The sequence below is a fragment of the Erythrolamprus reginae genome, chromosome 2, assembly GCF_031021105.1.
Source record: "Erythrolamprus reginae isolate rEryReg1 chromosome 2, rEryReg1.hap1, whole genome shotgun sequence".
In the NCBI taxonomy this organism is placed as follows: Eukaryota; Metazoa; Chordata; class Lepidosauria; order Squamata; family Dipsadidae; genus Erythrolamprus; species Erythrolamprus reginae.
This window is the reverse complement of record NC_091951.1, coordinates 224,421,332-224,433,353: the sequence shown is the minus strand read 5'-3', so window position 1 is coordinate 224,433,353 and position 12,022 is coordinate 224,421,332. Positions and strand designations below refer to the sequence as shown.

General features: G+C 39.0%; 2 protein-coding genes across 4 annotated transcripts; both read right to left on the bottom strand.

The window, feature by feature from the left end:
- Positions 1–2,061, bottom strand: LOC139162053 (olfactory receptor 2A5-like). Its single transcript, XM_070742030.1, has one exon. The coding sequence runs from the start codon at positions 1,953–1,955 to the stop codon at positions 1,038–1,040; it is 918 nt and encodes a 305-aa protein (XP_070598131.1). The 5' UTR covers positions 1,956–2,061; the 3' UTR covers positions 1–1,037.
- Positions 2,062–7,062: 5,001 nt separating this feature from the next.
- On the bottom strand, positions 7,063–12,022 carry LOC139158828 (olfactory receptor 2A5-like). 3 transcript variants are annotated; one of them, XM_070736166.1, is made up of 2 exons: positions 11,115–12,022; positions 7,063–7,087 (listed from the first exon to the last, which is right to left on the bottom strand). In XM_070736166.1, the coding sequence occupies exons 1-2, from the start codon at positions 12,017–12,019 to the stop codon at positions 7,063–7,065; spliced, it is 930 nt and encodes a 309-aa protein (XP_070592267.1). In that variant the 5' UTR covers positions 12,020–12,022. The 3 variants fall into 3 exon arrangements, with proteins under 3 accessions (XP_070592267.1, XP_070592268.1, XP_070592269.1); XM_070736167.1 differs by lacking the exon at positions 7,063–7,087 and adding an exon at positions 8,832–8,850 and having other exon boundaries at positions 11,112–12,022; XM_070736168.1 differs by lacking the exon at positions 7,063–7,087 and having other exon boundaries at positions 11,027–12,022.

The window sequence follows — 12,022 nt, the reverse complement described above, 5'->3', positions numbered from 1 at the left end:
AGGAATGTGCAGGTGGATGTGGGGGAAACACCCACATGCCGCAGGCCTGTTTTGCTCCCGATGGAATCTGCCGACGAAGCCTCCTCTGACCAAGGAAGCGTGAGTGACAGGGAAGAGGGGAGTTTGGCAGACAGCCCAGGAGGAGATCAATCATCTGTATCATCCTTGGATTCTGAACAAGAATTAATGACACATCCACGCATGCGTAGAGTGATGCATAGGAGACAACAACTGAAGGATTATTACAAGAGAAAATGAGGCCACCTGTGGTTGAGTGGGGCTGCTGTAATTAGTGCTACAGATAAAAGTGCAACCTGGTGTTTTAGCCTCATGGCATTTCATCAAGATCGTGGTTTTTGTGCTGTTCCAGATTGTGTGTGGACTCTCTGGACTTTAGAATTGGACTCAATTTCCAAGTTATTGGGTGAGCAATTGGATTACATTTAACCTGTGCCTTGTGTGTACCGGAAAATCCCTTTGACATTTAAAAATGGAGCTTTTTCTGTTTATAAAAACTTTTGGGTTTTCCTTTTATCGTGTGGTGTATGCCTTCCTGGACTAATTACCCTGTAATTACGGGTGGTTGAAACACGCCGGCAGAACACACAGATATAACAATGTTTATATACATGATACTAGTGAGAGAGAGAACCATTAGGACAGGACGGAAGGCACGCTGGTCCACCATTATGTAGTCATCTAAGCAAACCTCCAATTTGTACATGTCAACTTCCGTTGCTACTGCACTACAGTATTTTTCTGCACCAATCGTTGATTTAATGAAAGTAATAACTAAAATGTTGATTTCAAAATTTTCAAGTACATTCTAATCCTAGAAAGAAAAATCTAGATAAGATATTTCCTAGAAGATTCCAGATTACATATTTATCATCAGTAATATAAATAAATAAAAACAGTCAAAGTTAGCAGTAAGATCCTGCCTGAAACCATAAACTGTTGTTGTTCGCAATAAGAAAGAGCCTAGAGTTTATAGACCACTACAAACCATCTTATTTGTTTCACACTCCACAAAGTCTTCAGAATTGCAGGATTTTAGCCAAGACTGTCTTCATATCATTATTTTTCAAACTATAAATAATGGGATTGCACAAAGGAATGACAATGCTGTAAAACACTGAAATCATTTTATCCTGGCCTGGAGAGTGACTGGATTCGGGTCTCATGTACGTAAATATGGCACTGCCATAGAAAAGTACCACAACTGTCATGTGGGAACCACATGTAGAGAAAGCTTTGCGCTGCCCTTTGGTGGATTGGATTTTCAAGATGGCTGCTATAATGCGGATATAAGTCATTGTGATAAAAGTGATAGGAATAAGCAAGGTGAAAATGCACCCCACCAAGGTAATCTTCTCAATAACTCTAGTATCAGCACATGCCAGCTTCAGCAAAGCTGGCATTTCACAAAAGTAGTGATCTATCAAATTGGGGCCACAGAATGGTAGCTGCCAAGTGAGAACGGTGTGGACCAGTGGGAGGACGAAGCCACAAGTCCAGCATGTCGTGGCCGTATAGATGCATATTCTTTTGTTCATGAGGACTGTGTAGTGCAGTGCATGGCATATTGCCACATATCTGTCATAGGCCATCACTGCCAGGAGAAAACATTCTGCTGTAGCCAAGGCCAGAAAGATATACATCTGCATGGCACATCCAACCACTGAGATAGCTCGTCCTGGGCTTTGAAGGTTGGTCAACATCTGGGGGATGGTGCTGGAAGTATAGCAAATGTCCACACAAGCAAGATGGCTCAGGAAGAAATACATTGGGGTGTGGAGACGGGCATCCAACCATATGAGCATTAAGATGATTGTGTTGCCAACCAGAGTGAGAGCATAAACAATTGAAAAAAGTCCAAGCAATAAAAGACGGACCTTGAAGCTTCTGGAAAAGCCAAGGAAATGGAATTCAACCACATGGGTTTGGTTTGCCATTATAGCTTCCTGGTCTCATTTTATATGCACAAGGGGCAAATTCTGTTAACTACAGTACGTCTGGAGCAATGAATATCAGCCACTTCCACTTCTGTAAAAAAAAAGAAAGAAATTGACTTAATATCTGAAATCTCAATAGCCCTTAGACATATACAGTGATATCTTGTCTTACAAACTTAATTGGTTCCAGGACGAGGTTCTTAAGGTGAAAAGTTTGTAAGATGAAACAATGTTTCCCATAGGAATCAATAGAAAAGCGATTAATGCATGCAAGGCCAAAATTCACCCCTTTTGCCAGCCAAAGCACCTGTTTTTGTGCTGCTGGGATTCCCCTGAGGGTCCCCTCCATGGGAAACCCCACCTCCGGACTTCCATTGCCAACGAAGCACCCGTTTTTGCACTGCTGGGATTCCCCTGCAGCATCACAAAAACACAGAAGTCCGGAGGTGGGATTTCCCATGGAGGGGAGCCTCAGGGGAATCCCAGCAGCACAAAAATGGGTGCTTCGCTGGCAATGGAAGTCCAGAGGTGGGGCATCCCAGTGGCGGCAGTGGGTTTGTAAGGTGAAAATAGTTTGTAAAAAGAGGCAAAAAAATCTTAAACCCCAGGTTTGTATCTCGAAAAGTTTGTATGACGAGGCATTTGTAAGACGAGGTATCACTGTATACCGTTTAACAGTGCTTTACACCCAGTGCTTTACATGTAAGCAGTTTACAGAGTCAGCATATTGCCCCAACAATCTGGGTCCTCATTTTACTGACCTCAGAAAGATGGAAGGCTGAGTCAACCTTGGGCTGATGAGAATTGAACTGCCAAACTGCAGATAGCCAGCAGTGAACACAGGAAGCCTGCAGTACTGCATACTAACCACTGCACACCACGACTCAAATGCCACGAGTCCTATAAAAGTTAGGATTAAATACATTTATCAAATATTCTTGATCTGCATACATTTTTTTCTCTATTTATGACTGTAACATCATTATCTTCCTGCAGTGTTGTTTTATATAAATAAATTATGTAGTTATTTATGTATTTGTCATATTATTATGGCTGTCTTTCTTACAGTAGAGTGACTGTGTGGCATAAACTAATAAGCAAGTAAAAAACCAAACATTTCTTCTTAATCAGCAGAAATGTTAGTCATCCAAAGCAAGGTCAACTGAAACAATTAGAAACAACTTCTTAAAGTGAAGTAAAAGATAATAAAATGTGGTAGGAACATATTCAATGCAATCATAACAGCCCCATTTATTTCATCAAAACTTTATGTCTGTCTAATAAAATAAAACAATGCATCAAGGAACCATGAAAATTACTGTACATTAGAGGTTTGCTGTTCTCTAGGAATCATGGGAATTTACTAAAATACATATATATATATATATACACCGTATATATTTGATTATTTTCTGAGCATTTTAGTACAGAAAAGTAATTTTTCTGGACCAAACAACAGTTTACTTTCATTATAAATTTTTTTTGTTCTGTGAATTCCTCTCCTGCTTTTTCTAGTGTCAAGAAAAGGCTTTTCCAAGAAAAACGATTGCAGAATAAATAAAATGTTGTTGTTATTGTTGTTGTTGTTGTTGTTGTTGTTGTTGTTGTTATTATTATTATTATTATTATTATTATTATTATTATTATTATTAACTATGCACCAAGACAAATTGTGTGTCCAATCACACTTGGCCAATAAATAATTTTATTCTATTCTATTCTGTAAGATTTTGCTTATATTGATATTTTGTGTGGACTCATTGAAAGAATAGAGGCCCAATTACTATGTTTTGCAAAAAAAAAGAAAATTGTGGCTTTAAACATCCCTTTAGGTTGCCTGTTTGCTATGCAGTTCTTCATAGATGTTCCCTCCTGTCTGAATGCTAAATTTTCTAGCTGCCTAAATTCAGTTAGAAATTTTGACATGCATGTACAAAATGGGGAATACAAGAGGCATGTAAGTATTTTTATTCTGTATTCTTAAATCAAAGGATCTTCACTATGGAATAAAATGTTAGACTTTTATGTCAGTACATAACAGTACATAATATAAATAAATAGGTATCTATCCCCAATTTAAATTCATGACCCATACATTTTGACTATTTGCTAAAAAAAAAAAAGACACAGGTCTTTCTTTTGAAGATAATTGAAAACTTCTTTTTGTGATCAGTAAATTTTGCATGCAAAATTTTGTTGAAATATTGTTGATCATTTTTCCAGATCAGCTATCTGTTTATTTTATAATGTAAAATAATATTTAACAAACTGCTTTCCCATTTTCTTTGTTAACTTATCTAGTAACTATCGAAATAGAGATAACAATTCTTTTACTGCATCTTTCTTATGCAGTTGATAAGCCTGGATTTATCTGCTTCCTTACCAGTCTCAAAATGTTTCTGTTTAATAACGTTCAGTATTTAAGTGTCATTTACTTCCATTAAATCCAATTAATTATCACATGCTTTTATTTATTTTTTTGTTCTAAATCTGAGATTGAATTATGTGGACACCTCGATTCTCATTGTTTCAAATCATTCAGGAATATGTCCTTTTGTTTCTGCATAGCTTTACTTCTATTTAGTGCCAGGGAAATAAACAATAAATACTTTACCAAACCCCATTGTTTGGATAAAGAAACATGGAGGTTAAGTAGATTTGGAAGTACCAGGAGTTATTCTTCTCCAATGTTTGCTCTATTGTTTAAGGTGCTGGACCAGAAGCCAGGAGAACATGAATTCTAATCTAGTCTATATATAGTAACTTTGGGCCTCTCAGTTGTCAGCACTAGGAAGTTACTTCTGAAAATGTTCTCAAGAAAACTGCAGAGACTTTTCCATTCCATTCATGTCACCAAAATTTAGGAATGGCTCAGTGGACCATATAATAATATTACATTTAATATACTTCATACAATTATTGAAATAAGTATTACATGGGACTTAATATATATTTTAAGAGATATCCAATATTAACCCCATTAGATATTTTTGTACGTAGAGAGTTAATGAGAAAATATTTTATGGCAAGCAAAAACCCTTGAGTATTCTTGGCTAAATTGAGGATAGTTACAATTGTAGGGCTATAGAGTCTCAACTACATACTGTATTTGGACATTTATTTTAACTAAAAAATAATTAGAAAAATAATTATGAATATTCTTCTCCATGGGTCTTTTTGGAAAGTAAGTTTGTTACACCTTTGAAAATTTGATGTGTTTTAGGATCCAGGTAGGATCCAGATGTTTTAGGATTCTTCCTTTCCAGCCTTAAATACCGACGTTTTGATTCCTAATCATAAGAAATTGTTGTGAAATTACACAAATGTGAAAATAGTGCAAAGATTTACTAAAATACCAGAATGCTTATACCAAACAAGGAATCAATAAAATTCTTAATGATTATTTTGAAAATCTTGAGAGATTGTATGATCAATGTGACTTTCCGACAAATTTTTCTTGGCAAGTTACCTACAGTTTAAACATCTTTAAGAGAAGTGCTTGAATAAAACCAAAATTCAACATTAAAAGGAATTTAAAAGTAAATGAAAATATTAGTTATAGAGCTGTATTTTGGAATTAAAATGAGAATACCAAATTTTGGAGAATCAATGAGTACACAACAATATAATTCTTATGATTAAATGTGATATTAATTCATCAAAAATATTATTTCATTTTTATTGGAACTCTTAAAGAATGTTGGAAAAGGGTCACACATTAGATTTTTTTTCTGTTGGCACAGCAAGAAATTTATACCATAAATTGATTCTATTCAACTAGAATCACTTGGTTTTGGATTATTATATACATTAGAATATACATAATAAAAAACATAATAAAAAAGCACAACAAAGAATGTTCTTTCTGCGCCAAACTGCCCAAGGAGCTGCTGATACAGTTCTACAGAGGAATCATTGAGTCTGTCATCTGCACCTCTAAAACTGTACTGGTTTGGTTCTGCAACCCAACAAGACCAACACAGACTTCAGAGGATAATTAGAACTACAGAATAAACAATTGCTGCCAACTTGCTTTCCATTGAGGATCTGTATACTGCACGAGTCAAAAAGAGGGCTGTGAAAATAGTTACAGTCCCCTTGCATCCTGGACATAAACTGTTTCATCTCTTACCTTCAAAACAACGCTATAGCGCATTGCACACCAAAACAACTAGACACAAGAACAGGTTTTTCCCCAAGAATAGATACATATACATACATACATACATGCATGCATACATACATGCATACACATTATATATGTTAAAATCTTTGCCAAACTATTGTACTGATTTTCAATTGAAAAATACAAAGACTAGTGAAATACACCCACCTGTTGTGGAAAGGTTTATTCTGTTTTTTGTCTGTATTGCATGCAACATTTCTTTCTGCTTTTATTTATGGGCAGAGAAACTCCATCAGTTCAGTTTAAAATGCCTGTTTCTCTGGAAGGAACTAGCACTCCATTGGCAAAACACATGCTTCTTCTGAAGGAGACCTCAAGTTCAATGGAGCTTTCATAACATTCATTTCTCTGTGATGCCCTGGAGGCTTGGATCTAGCAACTTGGAGCGTACTTCAACTCCCAGAATTCCTCAACCAGAATTCCACTGGGAATTGGATTCATCTTAAAGTTGTTATAGCTGACAAACACTGATCTAGTTCATCATGTAAAAGCAGAGAACTATTCTAGTCAAAGGATCCTCTTAAAATAGGACTGAGTCCAGTTTAAACACACCTACAGTTTGTTGGCTGTAGATCTAAGTAGAGTAGAATAGAACGGAACGGAACAGAATAGCAGAGTTGGAAGGGAACTTGGAAGTCTTCTAGTCCAATCCCCTGCTTAGGCAGGAAACACTTCAGGCAAATGGTTATCCGACATCTTAAACATTTCCAGTGTTGAAGCATTCACAACTTTTGGAGGGAAGCTGTTCCACGGATTTATTGTTCTAACTGTCAAGAAATTTCTCTTTAGTTCTAAGTTGCTTCTCTTCTTGTTCAGCTTCCACCCATTGCTTCTTGTCCTGCCCTCAGGTGCTTTGGAGAATAGCCTGACTCCCTCTTCTTCATGACAGCCCCTGAGATATTGGAAAACTGCTATCATGTCTCACCTGGTCCTTCTTTTCATTAAACTAGCCATGCCCAGTTCCTGCAACTGGGCTTCATATGTTTTAGCTTCCAGTCCCCTAATCATCTTTGTTGCTCTTCTAATGTTCCCTAAGGTATTTCCAATTTTTCTGTTTAGAATTTAAAGAAGTACTGGCTAATCATAACCTGTCCTTTTGGGTAAATACTGTAGTGTAGTTGAACACTTCTATCCTGTTCTGTCGGGCTCTCTGGTAGAATCCTCCCAAAAATGCACAGGTACAAATTTCAGACACACACATGTTTGAAAATTCAAAACAATGTTCTTTATAATGAAAATTCACTTAAACCAAGCCCTCTTTTGGTATAGCAAAGAGCACTCATCTCCAAACAAAGTGGTAATTTGTACAAGTCCCTTATCAGTTCTGTGATACTTAGCTTGCAGCTGTGAGGCAATTCACAGTCCTTTCACAAAGTGAAACACACTTTGCTCTGGTTTAGTTTCAAAGCAGGGAAAAATCAGCACAAAAAGTCAAAGTCAGTAAAGCAGTCACGAAACACAAAGGTCAGATAATCCTCCCCAATGGCCAAACCCACAGGCTGCTATTTATAGCAGCCTCACTAATTACCACAGCCCCACCCAACCACAGGTGGCCTCATTTTCTTTGATAATAATCTCTCAGTTGTTGTTGCCTATGCATCGCTCTCCGCATGCGTGGCTGTATCATTAACTCTTGTTCTGAATCCAAGGAGGAGCTAGATAATTGATCTCCTGAGCTGTCTGCCACACTCTCCTCCTCCCTGTCACTCATGTCTTCTTGGTCAGAGGAGCCTTCATCAGCAGATTCTACCGGGGGCAAAACAGGCCTGCAGCATGTGGATGTCTCCCCCACATCCACAGTCCTTGGGGCAGGAGCAGAGCCAGAGCTAAACACAACATATCCCAGGCTGAGTAGACAATACAGCAGAGAATTGCTAGAGTCTATGTGGTACTTGAGGGGTGAAACTGGCTGAGACTGAGTCCTAGCAAGACAAAGTTACTGTCAATGCAGAAGCCATGGATATTCCAGTTATTGCTCTATATGTGCTTACATTTTCTCTGAAATTTACTCTGAAGGTTTATAGCTTCTGCAAGTGGAAGATGAACCTAAAAGAGCTTTTGACCATTTATAGTGGACATGCTGTTCCTGGACAGGGGAATGATCCATGGCATCATTCAGTTGTACTACTGCATGTGGCTTCACTTGGGGCAGCTCATTGCATGGCAGAGAAATAAAACTGTCTTGTTGGAACTGCAACTAGACAATTCTCCAGAATAATGTGGATATTGTTCTCCTTCCAATAGTCTCCACCGTTTTTGAGACAAGACTCTCCATCTTTCTGTCCCTTACAGCATGCTTCAAATAAATGCATAAATACCTCTCAGTGTGGTATTGGCATTTTGGTAATGGAGATAAATTATTCCTGGTTCCCAGTGCACACCTGGATTATGTAACCACAATCAATCCTTAGCATGAGGGACACCTATAAGAAACTTCCATAGAGGGAATGTATGCCAAACAGAGTTCTTTGTGAAACTGTATTGGCAGCTGGAAGAGAGTTGTGCATTACACATTTACTATCTATCCATCAATCATTTCCATCAGCCTCATTAAAAAAAACCCTGAGTAAATAAATTACATTTGCTCTGGCACAGTCAGGAGAATATGCACTGCATGGACCTACAGGTGACACTGCAGTTCTTCTCCCCAGTTTGTTTTGAATGGCTATGGTATTATTAGCAACTTCCTGTTAGTAACAGTTTCGGCTGCTGCATGGGTGATGTTGAAATAATGAGATTGCTTTGTAAAGCCTTTGATTATTCAGGAGTCAGATTGTTTATGTAAATTCATGATAATTTGTGAGAATTTCTATTTTCAAAAATACTCCTGTTGTGTCAATTAAAATTTTACAATAGGGAGCATTTTTTGCATAAACACTTCCTGCTTTAGTGCATTTAAGGAAATACTTCCTCTGAGAAATTACCTAATGTAACATCTATATTTATCACTTAAAAAACAAAGGAATTACTGTTTGCAATTATGCCTCATTGTGAGCAGACTGTTACTTGCATGGTGGACGTTACCTGGTTGCTCTCCCCGTTCCAGTACAAAGGCATCCTGTGTGTTTCCAAAATGTTTTTAGAAGACACCCCAATGCTTAAAACAAGTGAGGAGAGTCACATTGGTCTGCAGGAAAAGGGAAGTTTTGCAGATGCTATCCAAAGCAGAAATGGGCTCAATCAGAAATCAGCCATAATTTCTTGAATATCTAAATAAAATATAAATTCTTTAATATCTACATGAAACTGCTGGGTAAGATCATCCAGGGACATGGGGTGAGGTATCATCAGTATGCTGATGATACCCAGCTATACATCTCCACCCCATGTCCAGTCAGCGAAGCAGTGGAAGTGATGTGCCGGTGCCTGGAGGCTGTTGGGGTCTGGATGGGTATCAACAAGCTCAAACTCAACCCTGACAAGACGGAGTGGCTGGGGGTTTTGCTTCCCAAGGACAATTCCATCTGTCCGTCCATTACTCTGGGGGGGGGGGAATTATTGACCCCCTCAGAGAGGGTTTGCAACTTGGGTGTCCTCCTCGATCCACAGCTAACATTGGAACAATCATCTTTCGGCTGTGGCGAGGAGGGCATTTGCACAGGTTTGCCTGGTGCACCAGTTGCGGCCCTATTTGGACAGGGAGTCATTGCTCACAGTCGCTCATGCCCTAATCACCTCGAGGTTCGACTACTGCAACGCTGTCTACATGGGGCAACCTTTGAAAAGTGTTCGGAAACTTCAGATCGTGCAGAATGCGGCCGTGAGAGCTATCGTGGGGCTTCCCAGATTCGCCCACCTTTTACCAACACTCCGTGGCTTGCACTGCCTGCAGATCAGTTTCCGGTCACAATTCACAGTGTTGGTAATGACCTTTAAAGCCCTACATGGCATCAGACCAGAATATCACCTTCTACTGCATGAATCCCAGCGGCCGATAAGGTCCCACAGAATTGGCCTTCTCCGGGTCCCGTTGACTAAATAATGTCGTTTGGTGGGCCCCAGGGGAAGAGCCTTCTCTGTGGCAGCCCCGGCCCTCTGGAATCAACTCCCCTCAGAGATTAGAACTGCCCCCACCCCCCTTGTCTTTCACAAATTACTTAAGACCCACCTGTATCACCAGGCATGGGGGAACTGAGACACCTCCCCCAGGCTTTTATATTTTATGTTTGGTATGCGTGTGCTGCACGGTTTTAAATGATGGGTTTTTAGATGTTTTTAATATTAGATTTGTTTCATTGTAATATTGTTTTATTATTGTTGCGAGCTGCCCCAAGTCTTCGGAGAGGAGCGGCATACAAATCTAATAAATAATAATAATTATTATTATTAGTAGTAGTAGTAGTAGTAGTAGAAGTAGTAGTATTTAATGTGGACATTGATGAAGAATTACCTAATCAATCAATCAATCTGTAAAATATACTGTATTTTTCAGAGTATAAAACACACATTTTTCCCTCTAAAAGAGTGAAAATTTGGGTGTGTCTTATACTCTGAATGTAGCTTTTTCAAAGCATTTTTTCTCAGCCTTAACGAGGCACTAACAATCTTCCCGCTTTGCAATCTTTTTCATTGCTACTCCCTCCAAAGAATGTTTTTCCCAGCCCTAAGGCTTTGCAGGCTTTGCAGTTTTTTTAAAGCCCTAATTAGTGTATAAAACAATGTGCTGAAGCTGACCAGACTAAGGACGCTAGCAGATAAATACCTGGTAGCAGATTTCCCCCCCCCCCCCTATTTCCCCCCCCCCTCAAAACTAAGGTGCATCTTATACTCCTGGGTGTCTTATGCTCTTAAAAATACAGTAGTTTATTAACATCAGGTCTAATTAATAGTAACAATAATGCGGAACATTGTTTGTTACAACTTATATTTGTCCCATTGCCCAAGTGAGGCTGTTATTAGAGCAATGGTATTAAAACTCAAAAAACGGTCCTTTTTGCTATCTAATCATCTTTCAAAAGTTACATCATTGCAGCATTTTTAGTAAGGCATCTTTCATTGTCTTGCTGTTCAGACAGTATATCATGGGATTGAATATGGGTGTGACAATGCTGTAGAAAAGAGAGACTATTTTGTCCTGGCCTGGAGAATGGCTGGACTCTGGCCTCATGTACATAAATATGGCGCTGCCATAGAAAAGCACCACAACTGTCATATGGGAACCACATGTAGAGAAAGCTTTGCGCTGCCCTTGTGCAGATTGCATTTTCAAGATGGCTGCTAAGATGCGGATATAAGTCATCAAGATAAAGGAGATGGGAATAAGTAAGGTGAAAATGCACCCCACCGAAGTAACCGTTCGAACCATTTGGGTGTCAGCACATGCTAGCTTCAGCAAAGCCGGCATTTCGCAAAAGAAATGATCAATCAAATTGGAAGCACAGAACGGCAATTGCCAGGTAAGAACAGTGTGGACCACTGGAAATAAAAAACCAGTCGTCCAGCAGATCAATGCTAATTTCATGCATACTGTCTTGTTCATGAGGAAGATATAATGCAGTGGGTGGCATATTGCTACATACCTATCATATGCCATTACTGCAAGCAAAATGCACTCGGTAATAGCCAATGCCAGGAAAATATGCATCTGTATGGCACAGGCAGCCAATGAGATGGTTTGTCTTGGGCTTTGAAGGTTAGCCAACATCTGGGGGACTGTGCTGGAAGTATAGCAGATGTCCACACAGGCAAGTTGGCCCAGGAAGAAATACATGGGGGTATGGAGTCGCACATCCAGCCAAATGAGCATGAGGATTGTTGTGTTGCACACCAGAGTCAGAATATAGACAATTGAAAAAAGTCCGAGCAAAAAAAGACGGATCTTCAAACTTCTGGAAAGACCAAGCAGAAGGAATTCAGTCAAAGACGTTTGGTTCATCATGAT